At 37.5% G+C, this 26,746-nt stretch overlaps 1 protein-coding gene across 2 annotated transcripts in view; it reads left to right on the forward strand.

Annotated features, from left to right (window-relative positions):
• Positions 1-827: 827 nt before the first annotated feature.
• The window catches only part of LOC118742650 (protein transport protein Sec24A), a 34,014-nt gene continuing 8,095 nt past the window's right edge, over positions 828-26,746 (forward strand). Inside the window, exons 1-14 of one of the 2 annotated variants that reach the window (XM_036474873.1) lie at positions 828-1,099; positions 16,654-17,405; positions 17,461-18,305; positions 18,385-18,487; positions 19,390-19,516; positions 19,575-19,684; positions 19,791-20,022; positions 20,086-20,243; positions 20,307-20,532; positions 20,882-21,135; positions 21,192-21,560; positions 21,624-21,853; positions 21,929-22,026; positions 22,095-22,233. In XM_036474873.1, coding sequence (XP_036330766.1) covers positions 16,689-17,405; positions 17,461-18,305; positions 18,385-18,487; positions 19,390-19,516; positions 19,575-19,684; positions 19,791-20,022; positions 20,086-20,243; positions 20,307-20,532; positions 20,882-21,135; positions 21,192-21,560; positions 21,624-21,853; positions 21,929-22,026; positions 22,095-22,233 — 3,608 coding nt within the window. In that variant the 5' untranslated portion in view covers positions 828-1,099; positions 16,654-16,688. Of the gene's footprint in view, positions 1,100-16,653; positions 17,406-17,460; positions 18,306-18,384; positions 18,488-19,389; positions 19,517-19,574; positions 19,685-19,790; positions 20,023-20,085; positions 20,244-20,306; positions 20,533-20,881; positions 21,136-21,191; positions 21,561-21,623; positions 21,854-21,928; positions 22,027-22,094; positions 22,234-26,746 lie in introns of those variants that run through there. The other variant, XM_036474874.1, reaches the window with a different exon arrangement.

Raw genomic sequence — 26,746 nt, forward strand, 5'->3', positions numbered from 1 at the left:
ACCATATACTCCATCCCTGCATTACATCAGAGTAGCACAAAACTACTCCAACATATTAACAATGGCATTGTTGTTATATTTTTTCGTTTGTACACGCTTTTGTTCTTCACTTCTCAAATGCTTTTTCGAAATTAATAAAAACCAAGACAAAAATTAAAAATTACATGTTGCCTCTGACGGTATTCGAACCCGAACATGCTGGGAGCTAAGAACTAACAGCGAGCATCTCTACACGTTCAGCTACAGCCAGACATGCAAATGTGCTTTCAAATGCTCAACTTCAATGGCATTTCGTTAAAAGACGAGCAGTGATCGGATAACAAACAATAAGCTGGCGCAGAGACACGAGTTGGTCCGATACAGCATGACAGAGGAACACTTTTGTAAGTACTCCAATTTACCACAAATAGACTACATGGTCCAACGATTTTTGCAGGGTACAGCCAGACATGCAAATGTGCTTTCAAATGCTCAACTTCAATTACATTTCGTTAAAACACGAGCAGTTATCGGATAACAAACAATAAGCTGGCGCAGAGACACGAGTTGGTCCGCTACAGCATGACAGAGGAACACTTTTGTAAGTACTCCAATTTACCACAAATAGACTACATGGTCCAACGATTTTTGCAGGGAAGCCACGTTTGTTGTGGGGAAATCAATGATATCACGTATATACAACATAAAATGTGCTATTTTTCAATTATAAAACTTTACTACCTAATTTTATTAAATTATTAATTCGTTATTTAAATAATAAATTTTAACATTTCCGGAACGACGTGGCATCACCAAGGGCCACGTCAAGTTTTGCTAAATTCTCTTCATTCCTTTTTCCATTCTCTTTCGTTTTCGCAGTTCAATGAAAATTTGTCGGGCTGAATTTGTGGTGCCAGCAAATTAATTGTTTCGAATTAATTTTGCAAAACTCCAAATATCTACATCATAGTGCGTTGAAGACTAGCGTTTACACGGTTAATTTGTTCAAATAGTTATAATTAACTTGTGTGTGTGCGTGTGCAAAAATTTCCAATTTGGTCACCAGTGCCTCTCGAGGTGGTGATAAAAATTTCGCCGAACAAAAGCAGCGAAGAAAAGTGTAAGTGCAAATGTCTCGAGAAATCGAGGAAAATTGCTTGAAATTCATGGTGACGAAATGTGCGAATTTTAATAAAGTTTGTGGGATTTGAAAAACCTGTAAAATGATTTGATTTACGCACGAAAGTAGTTTGGAAAAATGGTTTGAAATGCAATGTTAATGGTTTTAGTATTTGGCTTAATTAATGCAACTGAACGCTACGCCCAAATGGGCTAATTGTGTACTATTGCAGCGAACAGCGACCCTAGGACCAAAGTCTAATTTGCAACTTCATGCTTAATAAAAAAGTAGTGTACAATTGGTTATGTATACATTTCAATAAAATATGGTTTCATAAGGGCGATAGGTAGTACGATGCCATCTTTTTTTTGTCTGCTGCTGTCGTCACAATTGGGGCCCAACACAACAGGAGCATGGGAACATGTAAAAACTGTCTACATTCGTGGGCTTCGTGTTGGCGATTTTGCAAATTTTGCTGGTGCATCTTCGCGAACATATTTGCCCATTCGTTCGCCAATGCTTTGTTCAGTGGATCAACAAAAGGGAAGTAAATGAAAGCAAATAGCAAACAAAAGAAGCTGTCAAAACGTGCCCAGTACGTCATCCTTGCCAGTACGTCATATCGCGACTCCTCTACACTAACCACACAGCAAATAGCTACACAAGAATGATAGAATCGCAAAAATATTAACGCACAAATACTTAAAATGGAAATGTTTAGTTATTTGACCGCTGTTTTTGGGATAGTGGGCTATAAAGAGCACAGTTTACACTTTGTAAAAAGTCACATTTGATCCCTCGAAACCTTCCAAATACCCCTAGGGAACCATTGGAAAATGGTCTAAAATTGGCATTCTGACACACGAAATATACACCGGATAAACAGTATTTTTGTGCTGAACATAACTCCGCTACGCCATCCACAGTATATTTGCGTAGAACTTACTCCAAAATTCACAAAAAAGTGCATTTTTCAGACCGAATTTATTAATAAATTAGTGACCGCAAATTAAAAAATTAGGTTTTACAATAAAGTGTAAACCCTTGGATACAAATTTTTTTGGATCGGGTCACCCATTCGGACACAATAGCCCGAAATCATTGGGCAAAGAACTAAACTGTACCCAATTTTTTTGGAACTAAAAAATTAATAGGGACTCATTAGTCCCCATTGTCAGGTTATTCCTCTTAGTATGTTATATTCCAACTGGTATGAGTAATATTCAGGTATTTTCCACGTTACTTCACTAATAAACGTATGGTAATACCGCTGAGGGCCAGAACCACGTGCAAAAGTCTCTGCTGTGCTTACGTCTTCAATTCTTTATTTTTTATGAGTTGTTATATCGTCGTTGAAAAGTAAATAGTGATTTGGCACACCGTCTTCAAATGAGTAATAACTCAAAACAAGACGTTTGTCAGAAAATGCGAAAAACTATTTCTTAGCACATGATAATCATATGGGCAAGGGTGACATTACCTTAGGTTTTTTTAAACCAATTATAACAAAAATTGGCTCCAGCTTTTGCTGAAAGGTAAACAAAAGCTTTTTTAGCGCATAATCTCAAAAATGCCAAATTTGGAGTTGTGACTCTTTTGAAGACGGTGTGCGATTTGTTGGTTGGAGACCTTACGGTCCACAAGTAACCAGCTTGTTGCTCAATTTTAATAATTATTAATTATGTACTATCAGATTGTATTAAATTTTTATCTTCTTTTTGGTTGTTTCATTTTTCGTTCTCGAAAATTGTTCCATAATACAAATCTGTATGTGTTTAAATGGCAGGAAACTTTACTCTTAGACTTATAAGTCCTCGCATCGCCAGGTTATTTGTCCAAATTAAATAATTTTTAATTATTCGTCAGATTATATTTGTTAAAATGTAATTTTACACAATTTTAGATAAAATTTATATATTTAATATATTATTATTTTAAATTATTATTATAAATTTCTTGGAACAGTTATGTTAAAGAATTTTTAATTTCAAAGTTAATTTATTCATACGATAGTACCGTTTCAACGGTACGCATTTAACATTTTCATAAAATTTCAATCTTTTTTCATTTCTTTTTATCTTCAGTTTATTCAAACTTAAAATGTTATTTTAATGAAACGCCTTCATTTTTTATAATCATTTCAATGTAAATTTTGTGTTAAATCACTAACGCTTTTATTTTCTTTTGTGAATTACGATTACTCGATCCACATGGCCATCATACATAGTCTGTTCCAATAGCAGTCCGGTTTACAGGATTTAGTCAGAACTTACAGGAAGTCGTTCCTATTGACATAAAACCTGTAAGTGGGAACACATTTGAGAGAGTAACTGAGCAACTGTTCCTAGTCAGAAGTTACAGGATTTAGTCCGGAGTTTCTTTTCCTGTAAGTTCATGAAAAGTGTCAAACGATCAGCTGATTTGCATGTGCAAGCAAAAACTAACAGCGGTGAAAGCAAAGTACCTTATATTTGTAAAAAAATGGAAGTAAACAACGAAATATTTTAATATGTATAGATTTTTATAATTATTTAGTGATATTTCAGCTAAATCAGTGTTGTACAAATGACATGTAAACAAACCGACTGACGTTTTTACAGGAAATAGTGCTTTTTGCGTTCCTATGCACTTCTGCATCTGTTCTCCTTTTACTCTCATTTGAGTGAGTAAAATTGTAGTTTGACAGTTCCACAGGTTTTAGTCCGAAGTTCAAAGGAACAGACTAACAGTTTCATAAGTAAAAATACTATCAGCTGATTGCCAAAAAATTCCTACAGCTGAGATCACCTGTTTTTGGCATGTGCTTTTATCTTTTACAATTTCTGTCATTTCTATTACAATTTCTTTTATTTCTATTACAATTTATTCAAAATACACTAACACACTGAACCAAAAACACCAATGCACTAACCAAAAACACACCTACAGCCTGCTAGAAAAAACGGTAAGAAGAAGAGTTACTTCACTTATGGAACTGTACGATGCTCATGGCCGAGGAGCCATTTTGCGATTCGACTGTACCCAGTTAAATCGTTATTTGGTTTTCCTCAATCAATAATTGCACCAAGATGACGTCACGCACACAGCTGATTCTGTCAAAGTCACAAAGAGCGGATTAGCGGTACCGCAATGGACGCAATCTCTATTTCACTCAATCGTGCGAGCTGCATATGCGGGTGCCTCCCACTTCCGCAATGCCAAGAAATATACGACATAACCACGGAACGGATTTTTAGGACCTAAAAACCTATAAAAACAAAATAGCGAAATAGGCAGGAAAAGGCATTAGAAATCGCAAAAAAAAGGCAAAAACCGAAAAATTATTAAAAAAATACATTGATTATAGAAATGTTTATTTTACAAGTAAAAAGAGAAAACCCACCAAAAAATTTTTGTTGCCGGCAATAAGAAATCGTGTCGCCTTTGGAAACAAATGTATTACTGGTAATATTGCCATCGTATCGACTTCTAATCACCAGTCGCTCTAAAACGTCCGCCGAAGGCAACTCGCCTAGGCGAGTCGTTTTCTTATTACCTGAATGAGTCGTTTTCTTGTCGCTTCAGGCGATATTTGGAATAATTTGATTCTTTTTAATAGAAAATAACGAATGAGAATAAAAGAGCGGCAATATCGATGTGATGCAAAACTTCAGTGAAGAAAGTTGCCAAACAATTTTACAGATGGCAACTGGCAATTTTCAACTGACAACTGCAGTTGCTACAAAGTGTGTATACAGGCAACTACATTTTTCTGGTTGCTGGGAAGGTTTTTGGAGCGTATTTAGGAGCGAAAATTGAACAGTTTGTCATATATTTTACTTTTTAATAATTTGAACGATATTAACATCTTGCAATGCTGTTTGCTTTTAAAGAATATGGTGAAAATAACAAAACAATAACTTGAAATTTTGGTTCCTGTTGAGTACGCTCTTTTTGGCGAAACAAAAGCGAACATTGATTGCAAATTTTTTCCTTTATCAACTGAAGCACCTCTTAAAACAACCGACACACCAAGTTTTCCAAATTGAAGTCATTGCTGTGGCACTTCCTTCTGCGAAAAATCGAAGAGGTGCGCAAGCTTTTATGAGCGGAGGTATTGAAGTTGAATGAAGTGGTTCATCTGTTTATTAACCAGTTATGCTACAGCTTCTTTTGAAAGTCCTCAATATGTTTTAAAATGAACACAAAACGATAAAAGAAAAACCTTGAAAGCATTAACTTTTTCTTACAGTGCCTACGGTAGCTCTAGAGGATTGGAATTATCCTTTAAAAGTCGCCTGATTGAGGCCGCGTATATGCACTTCTCTTCCTCGTAAACAAATAATTGTGATGAACTTAGCTTTATTGCTGTCTTTTCTTTAAAAATCTTTATTTTAATAATTTAATTTTACTCGCACAGCTTGTTTACACCCACTTGCTGGTTGTCGAACTGTCAAATCGCGATTATCGATAACTCTACAGCAACTAACGATAGTTGCCATTCGTAATACAAATTTTCTTTCCAGTTGCGTTGCCAGCTGGCAACCGAACAGTGGTTGCTTTTCTATCCGCAATCGAGCCATAAGTGTTTCTGTTGAGAAAATATATCCGGCCTTTTGCTTAATTCGAAAATTAGAAACCGTATTATTTTTCAAATGTCTATATTTCAAATAACTCTAAACACTGTTATAATGATCCTTCACTTGTGCTGAATGTATTTGCAAGCACTGCACGCTTTACGCTGGTGTTCATTCATCCCCCGTTTTTAATGTGAGTAGCAGGGTGGGAAAAAACTCGGAGTTCGAGCGAGCGAGCGAGCAAACTCCTACTCAATGCCTCGCATACAACGAGGCGCTCGCAGCTCGTACTCGTAGCAGCAATGAGGCGAGGCACAAGAAGTTTGGCTGCACTGGTACAAATGGTTGTGTGAAGTTATGCGTAGTATGCATAATCAGACCATAAGGCCAACACAAAGCAGAAAGATCGCTGCGTCGGTCGCCAGCTGTTGCAAATAAATAAAATTTAATCAAATGTTTTTTCCTTTTAATCAAATGAAGGTAAGAAATATAATTTTTCATGCAATTATTGATATGAAATATTAATTTATCTCTCGTTAATATGTTAATTTAGTGGCCAAAGTAGCCTCTGCCAAGCTTCATTGTAGAACACATACTTTTGCGTTCTGTCAAACCAACGCCAACTACAAAGTCAACGCGAAAGTTCTATGTGGACCAGCCTTAATTATCAAATAGTAGTTTGTATTATCCTACATGCATACATATGTATAGGGGCTAAACCAGGAATATTTTTTTTGAAAATGCTAATATCCTACTCATTTATGAAATGAAAGACAAAATTATGATTTTTATAAATATTATATTCCCATTTATACATATGTAACATAGTTACTTAGTCAAATTACTTAGTAATTACTTGTATGTAAGAATACAAAGACAAATTATTTATCAGAAGCATTGCCCCTTACATATTGAAAAAAAGTTCTAAATGCTCTCAAAAAAGCAAAATCGCTACAGCGAAAAAAGGGAATGAAAAACCGCATAAATTCAAATCCGCATAAAAAAAGACCTAAGTGTATAAGTTGAAATTTTATAAGAAATTATTGAACATTAAAAACATTATACCTACATAGATATGTATGCACATATGTGCCTACCTAGTAGATAAAACTGGTCAAAATAGCACAAATCTATTCTTCTGTGCATGAGAATATATACATAAATATATACATACATATATGTATATACATATGTATGTATATACATATCTGCATGCGTGCATACAATCCTTTACTCGAAATTGCTGCAATTTTGATCCCATACATTTTTTCCGACCAAACAACGCGTTTGCCTGTCTAATCTGCTTGCCTCATTTGCCTCGCTCGTTTACTCGCCTCATTTGCCTCGCTCGTCTGCTGCTGCAAATGAGTGCCTCGCTCGCAACGACGCCCTCGCGAGGGCAGAGCTAATGAGGCCCTCGTTTGCTTGCCGCTCTACTCTTGCGCTGCCCTCGTTTGCTTACTCGCTCGCTGGCTGCTCAGCGCGTGCGCTCGTACTTAACGAGTGCTCGTTTGCAAACAGTCTCGCTTGTTGCTCGAGAGTTGCGCTAGCTCAGAGCAAACTAACGAGCGAGCGAGGGGCTAAAATGAGGCAAATCCGAACCCTGGTGAGTAGGCTTAAAGTCACACAAACAGCTTGCTTGCCATTCTCTGATCTATATGTATACATTTATTTTGGTATACATTCGTTTGGCATATAATGTATATGGTTGAATGGGAGTGACCCCATAAACCAAAAAGTTGTTCAACCGTTTTCCTTGTTGTAGAGTTGCAGACATACTAAACTAGGTCACTTATCTCGACAGTGCATGCGGGCAAAGACAATTAAGCGGGTTGAAATGTGTACACATACATACATACATTCTGTATCTTTCAGTTATTTAAAATTATTCCTTGCCGTCACAGTGGTGACAAAATAATAGAGACAAGACATTTTAACAAGTTTTTCCTATTTTTCTTTAGTTTATTTAATATTTACTATTGTTCGCACAGTGGTTGAAATTCAACCACTAAAATTAAGGGGAGTTTATGTGAGTTGAGTTGATGTGATATAACATTAGTTGGATTGGGTAAAGTGGTAACTTAGTACTTAGCATAACATTATATTTCAAAGTATAACATAATATTTCAGAGCATAACCTAACATAACATAGAATAAGATTAAATAACATAAGGTACAGATGTATCATAACACACCATAACATAACACCGCACATTTTTCTTTTTTAATCCCTATCACTTTCTTCCTCTCTATCGTTTTTTATGTTTATATTAATATTTATCTTCATTTGCATCTTCATCTTCATCTTCATCTTCATTTACATCTTCATCGTCATCTCCATCTTCATCTGCATCTTCATCTTCATCTTCATCTTCATCTTCATCTTCATCTTCATCTTCATCATCATCTTCGTCTTAATCTTCATTTTCATCATCTTCGTCTTAATCTTCATTTTCATCATCTTCGTCTTCATCCTCGCCTTCGTCTTTATCTTCATCTTCTTCTTCATCTTTATTTTTTACTTTATCCTGATCTATATTTCCATTCTTTTCTTCATTTACATATTTACCCGCCACCATTATTATTAGGTTAGGTATTTAAATTTTCCTTCCTCTTTGTCTCCATATTAATTTTTCTTTACTTTTATTTTAATTTCTGCATTTATCCCCTTCTACATACTCAACTTTACCTTCTTCCTTTTTTGAGTCTAAACTATTGATGTACATTAGGAATTTTAATCCCAGGATCCCGGTACTCCGGACTTATTAAGGCCTCGAAAATCCCGGGATTCTTGACAAGTATTCCCGGGATTTTCGGGATTTGTAATTTGCACTGATGGCAGTAATAGAAACTCCTTTTCTTGACCAGTATTGGGTATTTCCTTTTTTTATTTAATAATTAATATTTTTTTTATAAATGTCTAGCTCATTATACATATACATAACACTGAGCGATAGTAAATTTTAAACAATTTGGATATATTCGCGAAACCTTGGGCCAAATATAGTAAAATTGCGTTTTTACTTTTTCACTCTGACGTCAGTAATTCAAAAATGATTTTAAAAATTCAGAGAAATGTGCTTAGAGAAGAAGTATGGGTATACAATTAGCGAGGAAATCCTGTAGAATTTAAACAGATTTAAGTTTCTAGTGCAGAAGGGCTGGTAAATATTGAAAATGTCATTTTGAAATTTTATCCTTGAAATTTCGCAATATTTTGATTTTGAAAAAAATGAAAAATTAAAATTAAAAATTAAAATTTTTTAAATTCAAAAAAATTTCCTATTGCATTTGTTACCCACATTTTTATTCTACAATGCATTGAATTTTTTAATAATTTTTGGAATTAATCATATCTTTGAAATTACAAAGCCCTTCAAAATAAATCCTGCGGTCAGAGAGAAAAAATAAAAACCCCACTGTAAATAAAAAAGTAGGTTTCAAACTCTTTTATTTAATGTATTTCATGGTGGGTGGAGCTTCTCAAACAATTTAGAAGCGATTTTTTCGATTCAAGTTGTTGAAAAGTAATGATTATCTGAATCCCGGGATCCCGGGTTTATAACAACGCCATCCCGACAATTCCTAGACTGCTGCTAAGCACGTTTCTGTAATTCAGTATCAATATTAAAGCATACATTTAGGAGGCACTTCCGCCCGAACCATGTACGTGTGCGGCATTGGTATTGGTATCACTTTAGAATTGATTTTTTCTCTTTATGTAAAACCAATTTGAAATTTGAAAAATTGCCTGCACATCAGCATCAAAATACCTTTCTAATGATATGTAAATGTTTACACATTAGAGGTATAGTTTAGCCATAAAAGGGGTGTATAGAAAATATGATTGCGTATTTAAATATAAGATTATTTTTGTTATAAAATTAAGGCTCATTATCTAACAAAAATAAATTCATATTTCTAGAAATATGCCGGGTATCCGTTGCATGGTTCGCAGATATATTTCATTGCCAGAGTAAAGAAATTTGGAAATATTTAGCGACTATTCTTCGCCCAAATTAAAGTATTGGGTATAAGGGGTAGCTGTAAATATTTCTCCTTTTCCCCATCGTTTAGCTATCCACATCACTACAAAAACTGGAATCAGCATCAGAACCGATGGCGATTTTCTCAAAGCATTGCCAAATTTCCTGGTGAGCTCGCTCTCCAATAGCAGCTTTGACTCGAGTTCGGTATTTTTGATATGATTCATATGATTCTCCATCTAGATTTATTATAGGATGTGCACTGTGACCTTAGGTCTATTGTGCCCTCAGAGCTCATCACAACACCTCGTCCAGCCCTAGTACTCTGATAAAACCAAGCAGTTTCGGGGGCTGTAGAGAGTGATTGTCTGAAGCCTCCGGCCACAGCTTTCCCAGGTGTGTTTGCCTTCTTCTCGACACCGCGTCACATTCTAAGAGGATATGCCGCGGGGTTTCTGTTTCCCTGCCGCAGTAGCGGTAGGAATCGTCTGCCTAGGGTATGCATATGGGCCCGCAGCCTGCAGTGGCCAGTTAGCAGTCCTGTAATAAATCTCAAATTAGTATTGTTGAGTCTAATTACTTCTCTGGCTCTTCTGGGATTATAACTTCCTAGAAGTTCTTTCACCTGCCTTATTCCAGACGTGTTCTTCCGATGTGTTCTACTTTGGTTTTGTGCTTCTACTCTTAAGTCTTCCCTGATATTGTGAGGACCAACTGCAAGGAAGGGTTCTAGCCCTATGGGTCGAGTGGCTGCTGCTTCTCTAGCGAGCCTTTCAGTCTTCTCGTTGACCTGTACGCCTTTGTTGCTCGGGACCCACATTAGCGGTACTGTGTTGAATTCCTCCAGGGCGTTTAGTCTCGTTACATTCCCATACCAACCGTGAATAAATTTCTTACTACGATACGGCCTAAGTGCAGCCTGACTGTCGCTACAGATGACAATGTGCTGTCTTCTTGATTGCCTCCGCAGAATTACTTCCGCACAAATATCGATGGCAAAAATCTCCGCCTGAAATATACTGGGATAGTTCCCCAGGGGAATGGATATACTGGCTGTGGGGCCATGTATTCCTGCCCTATACCTTCGTTAGTTTTTGAGCCATCTGTGAACCACCTTTGGATGTGGGGCCGAAAGGGGCTATCTAAAATTGTCTCGTTCCAGGTTTCCATGCTGCCTAGTTCGGTTCTAAACTTTTTCTCGAAGGTTCTTGTCGTTACCATGTCATCTCTATTGAGCTGGGAGATAGGAATCTTGTTTTTGATTTCCTCTCCCAGTCTGCTCCACCTTGCCTTTTGCAGTGCCCTCCCTCAAGAAATTAACGAAGGATTTCTTGGTGGTTTGTTCTATGACTATGTGTTGTGGCGACATATCCAGGATTACCTCCTGTAGACAATAGTTGCCATCTGTAAAAAAATTCAATTCAAATTTTTTAATGCGTTAAATGAATTATTAATAGATGGGTATCAATAGAAATCTGTATGAAAAGGGTTTATTTCTTAACTACATGTAGAGGGTTACCACCTGTTTAAAAAATTAAATTCCATTTGAATTATAGGAATTGAAATAGATAGGTATCACCATATGGGAGTCAGACGAAAGAGGTTTAAGAAGGTTTTAGCTTGCAGATATTACGAAGAGGGTAGCCACATGTTTTGTCTGAAATCCATATTGATATACCTATTTCTGTTACCTTATTCTCTTAATTAAAGTGAATTTGATTGCATAAACATGTGGCAACCCTTCTACGTGTCGTTTAGAAATGAAGCATTTTCAAAACCATTTCAATTGAGACCCATATTGCAATTTCTAATTCATTTAACTTATTAAATAATTTTAATAAAAATTTTAACAGGTGGCAACCCTTTCCAAAAAAATAAAACGTCTACAAGGCAAGCCCTGTCATTTGACACCTCACTTTTGAAAATAGACCTCAAACCGCATTTACAGTGAAGGTATGAAAGTTATCCAAAAACAAATTGCATTTTTGAATTTAATGTCCTCAATTTTACTAAGAATCCGTCCACAATTCTATTTTTGCCCACATTTTATATGGAAGGGAAGCACTGTGCTTCCGCTCTTTTTATGCGGATTTGAATTTATGCGGTTTTTCAAACCATTATTTCGCAGTAGCGATTTTGCTGTTTTGAGAGTTTTTATTACTTTTTTCAGTGTGTAAAAGCCAATGCTTCTGATAAATAATTTGTCTTTGTATTCTTACATAATAATAATAATAATAAATTGGCGCTTACACATATGTTAGTGTTTGGCCGAGCTTCTCCTCCAATTTGTGATGTGCGCCTTGATGTTGTCATACAAAGGGGAGGGACCTACAGTTTTACGCCGACTCCGAACGGCGATTGTATTTTTACGAGAAGCTGTTTTTCATGGCAGAAATACACTCGGAGGTTTGCCATTGCCTGCCGAGGGGCGACCGCTGTTAAGAAAAAACCTTTTTTCTAAAATTTTTTTTATGTAATCTTACATAATTCATGTATTTATTGTGGTATTTTTATTTATTTATTTTTTGGTTAAAATACAGATAAAATTTTATTTATTTCATTGATGTTCGGTTTTACATGGAATAATAAGTGTTGAAGTGAAGAAATAAATAGTTTTTTTTTGCTCAATAATGCCCCACTGGTTCTTCACAGTTTTTTAAAAAATTTTAAATGGAGTATCTGAATTTATGCGGTTTTTGAAAATGCTGGAACGCATCCCCTGTTTTTGTATGAAAGTAAAGAACTTTTTTATGCGAATTTTTTTTTTATGCGAAAAGAGACCTAAGTGTATATATATATATATATATACGTATGGTTACAATTTTGGGGAACGGGCAACGAGTGAAGAAAAATATATCTTTAACTCACCCGCCACTCTTGATATAATTTGTTAATATACATCTTAAAGCATACATATACAATCATCATCAATACGTCATGAATTTTTCATTTAATATTTTTTTTTAATCAAGCAGATATGAATGCTGCGATGCTTCTCGAATTTTTGCCTCTATACATAATACATACCATAATGCGAAATAGCGACGGCAGAATTTTTAAGTGTATCCACATATAAACATATTATTAAAATTTGGCATAGATAACAAAAATAATTATAATGTATATACTATGGAATGTATGATTCATGCATATGTACCAGGGTTGTTGCGAATATTCGCGTTCGCAACCGCGGAGCTTCCGCATTACTTTTAACATTTGCTTTCGCATTCGCAATAATCAATGCGGAGTTTTTGCGAATGCGAATGTTGTGCAAGTGCACCGATAAAACGTATATTTGGCAAACAAAATTGTTTTTGTATTTGTAGCCAATGTTTTTTGGCTTTGGTCGTGGGGGCATTTCTTTAACAAAACTTTAAATATATTATTTTTTAAGCTTTATAACCGAGCTATTAATGGGCAGTCATAAAAGTTCCCACTTCTACTTGACCTTTGACGTACGTCAAAAAGAACATAGTCCTTTAATAATATTTTTTATTTTTTTTCTGTTCTTTAAATACCTGCAATTGTTTCCTTCTTTATTATGATTTTTTTGGACCAATCTTAAAAAAAAACTATTAAGTTATAAAAGAAGAAAGTGTGCACTGTAATTCATAACCAAATTTTCGTGATTTGCTTTTGATGTTACATATCGTCACCTGAAATGTAAAAAGACGTAACAACATTGTTTATGAAATGGAAAAAGTCGTGATTAATATTTTAATTTTATTTCATAAAATGATAAAAATCCATCATATAAATCAAAAACTGAATTTTGAATTTTTTATTAGTATTGTTTTTTTGCATTTCAACGCTGATGTTCGTTACGTCTTTTTGCATTTCAGGTGACGATATATTCGTTTCAATAATTTCAATTGGGGCTCTTTGGGGAATTTATTTTTAGCAAAAATTTTAAAAACAGTAATTTTGTTTACTTGTCGGGTAATATTTTTTCATAGGGATATACATATATATGTACATTAGATCCTTGGCTAAAAACATCTGTGGTAAAACTGTCCCTTCTTTGCTAATAAAAGTCAAAGAGTAAGATCCTTCAATAGGGATTTCCAGCAGACATGATCGACGTTTGGCTATAAAGAGAATCGATGCTCAAATAATTAAAAAGCTATAGGTCTGACCTTTAATTAGATAAGAATTACATAACTATCTGAGATTCAAATGCTTATAAAAACGGGGTGTTAAAAAAAAAGTAACAATATTCTGATCCGATTCGGCTGGCAGCCACGATTTTGAAAACAGAATTTCGCTCAAAATTTTCATTCCTGGAAAATAATAATTTATTTTCCATATCCACCTATTTAGCTCGCTATAAGCACACATTTTTCAGTCGCAGAGGAAAGTAATTACAAAAACTAAATAAAAAAAAAAACCCCTGATGACGTTACAGGCTCCTCAAATTCTGAAACAGCCAAAGGAATGAGAATAAAGAATTCTTTTAAAAAAGCTTTAGAGAAACCTGAGTCATCTGGTTTGGCTTGTAAGCGCTGTTTCAACAACGATATCGCCATTATGCTAGATTCTTCAAGTGAATATGAAAGTCAGGAGGATACATCCGACATTTTCAGCACCGGTACAATTCTCATTACTTTTTATTACATATAATATTCCAATTTTTAAATTCAAGTACTAAATAAAAATAAACATTATTAAAAATTATTAACTCTTTCCTTTTTTTAGTTACCTAACTTAATTTACTTACCTAATTGTTTCTTAAAAATACTTGACATCCGCATTCGCATCCGCGGATGTCTAAAATTCGACATTCGCAACATCCCTAATATGTACATATGTAAGTATGTATCTTAAAATGTATATGCATAACTCGTCTTGACATGCAAGTTAGCGGGTATATTTTTGTGCGAGCTATTTCTGGGTTAAGGTCAAGGCCAATAATCACTTAAATTAAATTTTTTTATTTATTTATTTATAAAAGGCTTGCATAACAATAAAAATTATTATATAAACCATAAACCACAGCGCTAGCAGCAGAGGCTTTCGGCTGACTGGTAAAGTGAATGAGGGCAAGTTAGATACGACGAAAAAATATTTCGTAGTTTTCAATCGTTCATTGTTGTTGGTTGAACTTCGCTATTTTAATGAACGATAGCCCATTTGTATCAAAAGCTGCACTGCAGTTAAGAGGGATGACCAGCAAGGTTTATTCTTTGAGCTTTGCTTTTCACTTTAGTTTGCTAGTACTTAATATAAGCAATTACCCCATTCAAGATTGGAAACTCATTTTTTTGTGTTAAAGCCCTCTCTTTTAGAAAAAACATCAAGCTATCAACGAAGAAAATTGACTTATAAATAAAGTTGTAAATGCTCAAAATATAAAATTTTTATGGGCATAGAATTTTTGTGGGACTGAAATAAATATAAAATAAAAAACACGCTCTTAGAGTTGGTTACGGACGTTAAAAATAGAAGAAATAATTGGACCCAATAGAGGGTAGTTGGTCATAAAGTCATTTGGTTTTAAGTTACGGCCCACAAATTTTTAAGGAAGATGCGTTTTAGTATAAGATATAAAAAAACTGCATTACGGAAAAATACCAGTCAGGGCCTTTCTACATTTCATCAACGACATATTCTTTTTTATGCTTTGTGCTCCGCTTTTTCCAATGCCTGTCTGTAAGATAAGTCTTATCACAATAAGTTTTAAAGAGAGCACTTAGTGAGATAAACGCTGATACAGTTCCGGCCACTTGAATAGCCCCACTTTGGGATAGTCAGTATTGACAGTTTTACGTTTGTTTTGTTAATAATAATTAATTTTACCAGCATTCTGCAGGGCCATCATCAAAAAATAAAAACCAAAAAAAAAAGTGTTTTCTTATAGCGGTCGGCCCTCGGCAGGCAATGGCAAACCTCCGAGTGTATTTCTGCTATGAAAAACAGCTTCTCCTCGCCTTTGTGTGACGATATCAAGTCGCACGCCACAAATCGGAGAAGTTCGGCCAAACACTAATATATTGTGTAAACGCCAATCTATTATTATTATTAATCTTTTAAAAAAAAAATATAGCATTTTCTATAACAAAAACCGTATAAATTCGATTTTCAAACTTACCAAACTTATAATTCAACCAATTTTCATAAAAAATTTTAAATTTTTAAACAAATTCGAGAATATATGTTATTGAGTACTCAGTTTAATACCCCTTCAATTTTAGTACACCATGGTGCAAGTTTTAAGTTTCTTAAAAATCGCGTGAATTTATATACCTTTTTTTGTAAAAAAAAAGTTTAATGGGTAACGAAAGTCAAATTTTTTTTTGAAATTTGTTGAGTTATTTTACATAAATAGTGAACATTGGATTTACATGGTTTTTGTTATAGAATTCCTATATTTTTATAAAAAATTCGTGAATATTAAAAAAACTCGAGCAAAACCGCCAATACAGAGGATCAAAAGGGGGCGCTATTCAACTGGCCGTCATTGTATATAAAGTTTGAAATATTTTAAAAATATTTGTATATATATATATGTAAAATGTAGAACAAATAAAACACGACAGTAATTGTTCAACCTTGTTTAAAACTACGAATTTACTACTCCATAAGCTATCACCAAAATTACTGGCCTGTTCGAGGCACGTTATAAAAGCGGCATTACTGCCGTATTGATGAAAATTTGCAACACTGTTGCAACTGCCCAACTGATAATACGTTGCTAGAAATCCACCAAGAACGTGATACTTTAATAATTCGCGCAACACTGCGGTTGTGATTGCAGCTCGAACAAGCCCTACGTGAACTGCCGCAAGGGCATTTGAAGTGCAGATAATTAATGGTAGTTTGTACAAAGTAATGCAACCATTTGCTTGCAACATACATGACCTTAGGAATGATATTGTCAAGTTAATTAAATATCGCAATAAATTAAAATGAACCATCTTTAAATTTTGCACTTTATATTTTATTACAAGCACCTTTAAATAATCATTTGTTGTTTATAACCCTACTAAAAATTCTCCACTGTTCTATTTTACAGGTTTCTTCATTTCTATGAATTGAATTAAGTTGAAAATGTCTGGTTATGCGAATACGAATTACGGTCCTCCGCCTATGGGACAGTCGAACTTGGTGAATGGCTTACCAGCAACACAACAGCTATCGCAGGCACCAGGTGGCGCCGGTACACCACCACCGCCTATTCCAATGGGCCAACAGCAAAATATACTTCAACACAAACAACAACAGCAGCAGCAGTTGCCGCAGCCTGCTCCAGCACTCCAAAGTAATATGAGTAAATTTTTGCCGCCAGCATCTAGTTCAGCGCTTCAGCCAACTAATGGACCAGCGCGGCCTCCAAACAGTGCAACAACATCAGCGCCAACTAGCAATTTGCCGCCACATTTGCGGCCACCTGGTTTGAACGGCACACCAGGAGGTATGCCCTTGACCAATGGCGGCGGTGGTAGCGGAAATCTAAGCACGAACTCTTCGCGCACAGCTTCGCCATCATTAGCGCAACAACAGCAACAGGCACAACAATCGCAGCATGGCGGATATGCAGCAAAGCCACCGATGAACTTTGCGTCTAGTAGTAGTAGTGTGACGCCAAGCAATCCGCAATTTGCATCCACTGGAAGCGCGCCTGGCTTGTCAGGAAGCATGCAGAATTTGAGTATTAATCGCACCAATGGTACGACAGCGCCAAATGTTTCCAACACGTTCACGCATCAGGGGCAACCGCCTTTGGCTACAAACCAACATCAACAGCAGTTTCCCAACAACTATCAGGTGAGTTAAAACACTTTCTTTGACAAAGGAAATGCTTTAAATTTCTCACTATTAGACAAATTTCCGTACGAACGCCATAAATACGGCTACTTCTTTACCCGGACAGCCGACAGCATCCCAAGCAAGCGTTCCGCCGCCGTCGCACACATCCGCGCTTTATGCCGGCAGCAAGCTATTGCAACCGCCTACAGCGAGCACGTCCCTCAGTCAAACGGCGCCCACGCAATCTCTTACTAATGCGCCACCCGCAAGCAATGCGAGCATGTTCGGCACATCACGTTCACATCCAATTGTGACAAATGCATCACCAGGTGTGCAACAAATGCCGCCTCAAGCGTCCATGTTTTCGAATGAAAATTACAGACCTGGTTTGGTTGGGCCTACATCGCAACCACCGTTGCCTGGTACCAGTTCTGCAGCCACCGCTCAACAACAGCAAAATCAATTAAACAACAATACACAAGAGCAGACAGCATCGCAACGCAAACCTATGTATCCAACAGGACCGCCACCAATGCTGCCACCTTCTCAACATCAGCCACAGCAGCTACAACCACAACAGCAACCATATGCGCAGGCATATCAGCAACAACCACAGCCAGGTCTTTTCAATGGTCTACCGAATGCTGCACCACTGCAATACCAATCACAGCCGCCTTATATGCAGCAACCTCCGCCAGTGCAGACGCAGCAATTCCCTCAGCAACAAAATTTTCCTCCACCCAGTGGCGGTGCATACAATCAGCAAATGAGCGTTACACAGGCGGGTTTCAGTCGACTTTGGGGTCAGGATACCATTGATTTGATGCAAAATCGTCATATTTTGTCACCAGCCACTTTGTCGCCGCCTCGTATTGTACTCAATAATCAATTCCACGAATCTATTAATTGTAGTTCCAAGTAAGTATGCCAACGTGAGTTCAAGTTAGAATGAAAAGTGTAGAATAAACTTATTTGAATTTACAAATATCTTTGACAGCATTATGCGTTGCACCATCGCGAAAATACCAGAAAGTAATTCGCTGCTACAAAAGTCCCGTTTACCATTGGGCATTTTAATACATCCATTCCGTGATATTAATGTAAGTAGAAATATGTACATACATATATACATATATATATATATATATATGAATTTATGATTTGTTATTTTAACTTAGCGTTGGTAAGATCGAGCGTAGATGAACGAAGAAATATACATATGTACATATAATTTCAAAAAGGATAAAATTGTTGAATAGGGATTATTTTTGATAACAAAAATTAGGAATTATAACTAGTCTCAATGTTTTGTGGTGGATTTAAACAATTTCTTATCAACGATGAGTGTTGCTGAAGTTCCCAGAGGCTAATTTAGGTAGGCCTTCTTAAATAAAGCCATTATAAGAGGCCTACCTAGAAGGGCTGAAAAAAGTGCTTCCTTGCATGCCTTCTACAAGGGCCTATCCAATTACTATTTCCGCGAATGCATAAATTTACATTATTCAGCATTACAAATGAATTTTAATAAACATTTTAAGTTACAATAACACATATTTGATATAAACCTTAAGCAAATACTTCAAAGATGTATGATTTTTATTAATTAAAGAAGCAACTTTAAAGGAACTCCTCCAAAAGGCCTTCTGAAGTACGCCCTATAAAAGGTCTTCTGGAAGGCCCTCCATGGGTAACGAAAGAAGAAGCCCTTCAACGCAAAAGAAGAAAGGAAAAAAACAATGTAGACTGGAAGGCCCCTTGACTCTCAGGAAGGCCTTTCGGAAGGGCTTTTAACTCCTGAAATTGTCTACTGGGTTGTTGTTGTAAAGGTTGAACAAGTTGTAACATTCCGCAGATGTAAAACTGGGTCTCTCCGGTAGTTTAGACACCCGGCTATTATCGGTTATAAAAATATTAATTTATTTTTATATGAGTCATGTTCTACTTTTAGCCCTACACACATACATACATCATAAAAAATTAAACCTTTTTTAAAATTTTCCAGAGTTTACCAGTCATTCAATGCCCTAATATTGTACGTTGCCGGTTGTGTCGCACATACATAAATCCTTTTGTGTATTTTGTCGATAGTAAAATGTGGAAGTGCAATCTTTGCTATCGGGTCAACGAATGTAAGTACCGCGTGCAATCCAACTACCTAGTTTCTTAATTAATATTGGTTTGCCACAGTGCCCGATGATTTTCAATATGACCCAGCAACGAAAACTTATGGTGATGTCACACGTCGTCCAGAGGTGCGTTCGAGTACCATTGAATTTATTGCGCCCTCGGAATATATGGTAGGTCAAAGAAAATTAATATTTTCTCAGCCCGAACTGATAAACAGTTGTAGTGATAGAGAAGAATAAAATATATTCATCTTTTTCTTATCATCTTTCCTTACAGTTACGACCTCCCCAACCTGCCATATATTTGTTCCTTTTCGATGTTTCCATCATTGCCCAGCAGAGTGGGTACCTTGAGAATGTTTGCACAACACTGAGTAAACATTTAGATGATATGCCAGGTGATGCACGTACACAGATTGGTTTTATTGCTTACAACAGTCACGTGCATTTCTACAGCTTGGCAGAAGGCTACAACCAGCCACACGAACTAACTTTACTCGATATTGACGGTTAGTCATATTCTGACTTAAACGAGTTTTTGTTATATATATATATTTTTTTGTTTTCTTAAGATCCATTCTTACCACGACCTGACAATCTGTTGGTGAATTTAAAGGAGTGTAAAGAGCTGGTAAAGGACTTACTAACTCAACTGCCAAAGCGTTTTGCCGATACACATGATCCGGGTTCGGCGCTTGGCGCTGCTTTGCAGGTTGCTTACAAATTAATGGTCAGTACATGTGAAGGCAAATAGGAAGAGAGGATAATGTCTTATATATATTTTATAAAATAGCAAGCATCAGGTGGTCGTGTAACTGTTTTCCAAACGTGCCTTCCCAACATGGGATCTGGCTCGCTGGAGCCGCGGGAAGATCCCAACAATCGCTCGGCCAAAGATGTAGCTCATTTAAATCCAGCAACAGATTTCTATAAGCGTTATGCTTTAGAATGTTCTGGTTACCAAATAGCTGTGGATTTATTTTTGATGAATCAGCAGTACAGTGATATGGCAACGATATGTGAGTAATAATTTTGATTTCATGACTAGATTTCAAGATCAACGTATTGTGAACAATAGTTATCTTTTGATCTTAAGTATATATGGACCGTAAAAGTATAAATCAGTTGCCTTTTAACTCATAAACATACAAACAATACGTGTTAGTCTATGCGAAAAAATGTAGCATTTTATTTTAAGGATTTTGCTTTTTACAAATATTTCGACTCCTGCATATACAAAAGTATCCTATCTTTCAAGTTGGAGCCAGCAGTATACATTTCATAAAATTTCATTGAAATCATTTAAGCGGTTTCGAAGATTTGCGTTTTCGAATAAATTTAAATAAGCGTTTTTTCTCACATTTTCAGCTGGCATTAGCAAACATAGTGGCGGTTGTGTTCATCACTTCCCACTCTATCAGAAAACAAAGCCGCAATTGGTGGACTCATTCAAGCAATGCTTCAAGCGCTATCTGGTACGTAAAATCGGTTTTGAGGCAGTCATGCGCATTCGTTGTACGCGCGGTCTGCAGGTGCACACATTCCATGGCAATTTCTTCGTACGCTCGACTGATTTGCTTTCGCTGCCAAATGTGAATCCCGATGCGGGCTATGGCATGCAAGTAAGTTGGTTATTATTATCTGTTTTTCCTTTTTTATTAACTTGAGTATTTTATAGATTTCATACGAAGAATCCTTGAGCGAGGCGAAAACGGTTTGCTTCCAAGCAGCGCTGTTGTACACAAATAGCGAGGGCGAACGTCGTATACGTGTCCATACAATGTGCCTACCCGTGACTGCCTCACTGCCCGAAGTCATGCACGCTGCCGATACAGAAGCTATAATTGGTTTGCTTTCGAAAATGGCTGTTGATCGGTCACTATCATCGAATGTCGCCGATGCTCGTGAAGCGTTCATCAATGCAACTGTAGATATTTTCAATGCATTTAAAATTGCACAAAATCTACCATCCGGACAAACTGGTCAATTGATTGCGCCACGGAGCTTAGCATTGATGCCGCTATATATATCGGCGTTATTGAAGCATGTAAGTAAAGGGCAAGCCAACAAACGATTTTCTTTAATTAGTGGTGTATTTCTATCCATACAGCCGGCTTTCCGTGTAGGCACAAGCACTCGCTTAGATGATCGCGTATACGCAATGGACTGCATGAAAACATTGCCATTGGATCAATTGATGAAATTTCTTTATCCAGAGTTTTATCTAATTGATGCATTGTTTTATCCAAATGCAAATCAAAATTCAAATGCGAATGCTGCAGAAGATGAAGAAGAAGATGATTTGCCGGATGTGCCACGCCTGCAACTCTCAGCCGAATTGTAAGTGTACTTACTGCTAGTGCATAGCTACCTCATAATTGTAATGAGTTAAACTGTCTGCTTTTCTTTACACAGCTTGGATTCGCGTTCAATATTCTTACTTGACTGTGGTAATCTTATAATGATTTATGTGGGTCTAAATGTGCCCGTGAATGTATTGGAAGGCGCATTTGGTATGTAATTGAATATCTCTTTTTCTGCTTATTTGGCTATTATACTAATTCGCAATTTACTTCATTAGGCGTTAAGTCGACTGCAGAATTACCTGACTATGTGTACGGTTTGCCAAATGTGAATAGCCCTGAAAATGATGTTTTAAAACGATTTATATTGCGTTTAAACGATGATAAGCCCTATCCTCCTATAGTACAGATTATAAGGTAAGTAACGTAACGAATACGTGGCGTTCAAAGCAAACACTAAAAATGCATCACGCCTCGTGGGTTTTCTACAGAGAAATATCCTAATCCTATGTGCAGTATGCGTTGTGCCTTTGCTTTAGTTAAAGTGGGGTAAACCTATACCACATTAAAAATTAATTAGATCCCGTCTTGTCGCTAGATAACACCAGATGAAAGTAATTTTGATCTGTAACATTTAACCATGTGAAATTTGCTATTAAATCCTAATATTAAGTCAGATATTGCGAAATACATATATAACAGTTTACAAGATATCGCAAAATTTTAGAATTTTTAAAATAAATGCGCTTTGCACTGATGCTGACCAAGGCTGCCAAAATATGGCAAATAGAAAATAAAAGAGCCAAAAAGGTGCCATTCCCTTAAATCAGTGCTAGCCAAAAAGAGAATAGTCTAAAATGAGATGTATTAGTTATGTTACCCAAAAATGAGAATCTGTTGGTGGTAATGCACGGAGAAAAATTTCTTTGTTGTATTACTTATTAAATATAAAAATTTCTGTATGTTTTTTAGCATTTTTTCACTGGGCGATATTTTTTAGAGCTAAAAAACATAGAAACATAAAACGTAAAGGTTGGTAAAATTTGGTATTTATTTATTTTTATTTTTTTTTTGATAATTTAAATGGGCATTTTTGGGCAAAAAAGCTAAAGTTCTCCGAGCGCTCAGCATATTAAAAGAAAATTTCATTAATTTCAAGTAGAAATTAAATAAAAATATACATATATTTGTTTTATTAATTAGGTAAAACTTGACATTTAAGATCAATTTAAACTTACGATGAAAAGATAAATAACAAAAAAAAATTTTATGTTTTGATTGAGGACAAGTCTGGTATTTAAAAAAAAAATGCATAATTCACATAATTACATAATTTATTTACCGTCTTCAAATTCTGAATTACAAAAGCTTTAAGAAATTCAAACAAACTTTAAAATTACAATTTAATTAAATAAAAGATTATAGACAATAACACTAAATGTTGTGTATCTGCATAGCAATTGGATCTAAACAATATTTTTTTCCTCATCCGTGCAGCTTCTACAGAAATCGTTATGCGGGGCCTCGAGCCTGGCGGCCATGTGGCCAATGGTCCAATGTCCCGTTCGTATTCCTGTGAGAAGCCTAACGTTTGGCTTTGAAAGCTTTAATAGACTCCTTATTCTTCGTGATACCCTGCAGGTGTACAGACTTTCCCACCTACTGTTGGTAGTTGCCCTCTCTCTCAACTTGTGATGACAGAAATCGCAGGGGACAATGGAAAACCTCGCGAGTTTATTTCTGCTATGAAAAACAGCTCATAATAATACAATCGCCGTTCGAGTCGGCGTAAAACTGTAGGTCCCTCCTCTTTGTGTGACAACATCAAGGCGCACGCCACAAATCGGAGGAGAAGCTCGGCCAAAACTAACATATGTGTAAGCGCCAATCTAGTATTATTGTTATATGTGGAGTACAGAACATTGTGCGCCTTCTTTCTCCGCTCTTCGGTGTGCCTTTTCCAAGAAAGCTTAAAGTCGAGAATAACCTCCAAAAACTTTGCTTCTCTTGACAATTCAAGATTTGCTCTATTGAGGGACGGAATTTCGGAAGTTCGGAATTTGTCTATTTTATATCGCTTGGTGAAGAGAAAAAGTTCGGTTTTAGTTGGATTAACTCCTAGACCGTTTCTTTCTGCCCGTGGAGAGGAATTTCCCACGACCAGAATAACTTAGTCATCCGCATAAGCAACGACCGTAGCGGCTTTCGATGTGCGGAGCAGGAATTCATTTAGCACGAGGTTCCACAGCAGGGCGGCTTTTCACTCGAAAGTCAGCGATGTGTAACATATGCATCGCTTGAAAAGACTGTTCCACCAAGCGATACTGAAAATATATACATACTAAGTATTTCAGAGGTGTCAAAAGAGAAAGTTTGGAAAGTTACATATGTATTCGAACTTGCAATTAATACCACGGAGTTGCATACATCTACATATATATTAAAAACGAATACGAAGATGAAAACGAAAATGAAGCATTCCCACGACAGCCAGCTCTACGTGCCTAATGACTCGGGTTTTACCCGACCAAGGGCTGTTCGGCGACCTAACCCCGTTTAGATCGGCGATACCCTTCAATCATTTTACGTCCATGGAGCAATACCTTGCAGCAGGATTGCTCCGCATTCTTCTTCTCCGGACGAGTGTTGAGCCCAACCCTGGACCAGAAACATACTTCTGCTGCGTTTGCCAGAATCAACTCCATCCGAACTCCATTTCGGTTAGGTGCAACTCAAGCAACGGATGGAGTCTCCTAACAACCTGTTCTGGTCTTAGGTCTCACCAGGGGTGGACCACACGCTTTGTGGCCCCTGTTGCTTAAGCCAAATAGCACCACCAGCCTCCTCGGCTGCCCGCTCGCGAAGCTCCTCTGAGCAACAGCAAACCTCCGCAACCGCTCAATCCTCACAACAATCTACCGGCCGCTCCAACTCGCGTGTGCGAGCCAGCCAGCAGCTCCTGGGTGTCCAAACCATCTGTTCCGTTTGCCAGAACAGAGTATACCGGAACGTGACATCAGTCAAATGCAATACATACCTTGGCTGGTGCCACTTCCGTCTATGCTCCGGCCTACGCCCCACACGCGAGTGGACAACGAACTACAGCACCCACTGCTGTAAAGCACTGCCGGCACAAACAACATCGCACCCACTGCAGCCACCCACCGCAAGGCAGCAACAGCAACCGGCCCAAGGTAGACCCCACACGTTCTTCACCTCCCGTATCGCGACCAGCCTCGCAAGGCATACGAAACTCTTACAACTGAACTGCAACGGTCTCCAGAGCAAGATTGAAGAGATAGCAGTCTTTATGGGTCGGTATGGCATATTGATAGTTGTACAGCAACTCAGGCGATGTCGAGCTCGAAATATTTAACGTGTATATACCCCCTGTCACCTGCTGCTCGGCAGGATATCAGACTGACATAGGTGCGCTACTCAGAGGTGAAAACCGAATGGTAGTAGGTGACTTCTACGCGCACAACGATCTTTGGCACTCAAGCCTGGCTAAATTTCCCGGCTGAATCAGCTGTACTAGCAAATGAGCGTGACCACCTTGACGCCAGGTCGATCCCGGTGATCCTCGCTTGCAGGACCTTAATTTGAAGATTCGGCAATTGGTAAATCAGCACAAGCGAAAAATGTGGGAAGAGCACTTGAAGGCCTGTAACTTCGCCTCTGGTGTGAGTAAGCTATGGTCAACCGTGAGGTCCTTGTCCAACCCGACGAAGCGTGATGACAGAGTGGAAATCTCATTTCAAGGTCGCGCTTCGTCCGTCCCGAAGAAATGCGCGAACTACTTTAGTCGGCAATTCACACTACAGCCTTCGATAGTCAAGGCCAAGCATCGAGTGACAGGGGCGCTGCACAAACTGCCTAAAAATTGTGCACCACTTGTTTTCACCAGCGGCGAAGTGAGGCCTCCGAAGCCATTGGACCCGACGGAATCTGCATGCTGATGCTGAAAGTGTGTGAAAGAGAGTGGTCCCACTGCTAAAACCGGGGAAACCGCCAACAAAAGAGACTCTTATCGCCCGAAAACGCTCCTTTCCCCGGTCGCGAAGACACTAGAGGCCCTGCTACTCGCATACTTCACCTACCACCTGACCCCAACGAAGCATCAGCATATCTGCCATACAACTTTGCTAGAAGGCCTCCTCACTCCCACAGGGACTCAATCGATGGTCGGCGAATTATATGAGTGGTCGATAGTCGTCAGTAAGAATGATCAAGGGGTACCACAAGGTGATGTCCTCTCCCCCTTACTATTCAACTTCTATATATCAAAGCTCCCCCAGCCACCTGAGTGGTTTTCCCTGATCTCGTACGCCGACGGCTGCTCGATATGTCGTCTGGGAATGGAATTGATGATCTCTGCCTTTCTCAGCCTTTCTCGCTTATTCACTGCAAGAAGCCTAACACTCTCCCCAACAAAATCAACGGCGACCCTCTCACCACCTGGGCGAAGGAGGTCAGGCTAGAATTAGGCAGCACACCAATACCGACAGTAAACAACCCGAAAATTTTAGGGTTCACCTTTGATAGTCTGCTCTACTCCACGCACACAACCACAGTTATCAACAAAGTACAGAGCCGTAACAAGGTCCTCAAGTCGCTCGCCGGCAGTACTTAGGGCAAACACTGCTGGCAACATACAAAGCAATTGGTCGGTCGGACCATAATAAGATTTTTTCAAATAGATCGGTCACTGGTCTACCTACCGGAAAAAAGTAAATTTTATTCGCCTAAAATATGGTGGTTGCTGAATTCTATTTATATACAAAATTTCATGAAAATCGGACCAGCCGTTCGCCAGATTACCTGTTACAAAAAAAGGGACTTCTCTTTATATAATTAGTATAGATTCTATATATTCTTAATTAGATGTCGGAGAGTCTATGTATTATCTTTCAATATTTCAATTCAATAT

The sequence above is a fragment of the Rhagoletis pomonella genome, unplaced genomic scaffold (genome assembly GCF_013731165.1).
Source record: "Rhagoletis pomonella isolate Grant_MI unplaced genomic scaffold, Rhpom_1.0 Rhpom_scaffold_00007, whole genome shotgun sequence".
NCBI lineage: Eukaryota > Metazoa > Arthropoda > Insecta > Diptera > Tephritidae > Rhagoletis > Rhagoletis pomonella.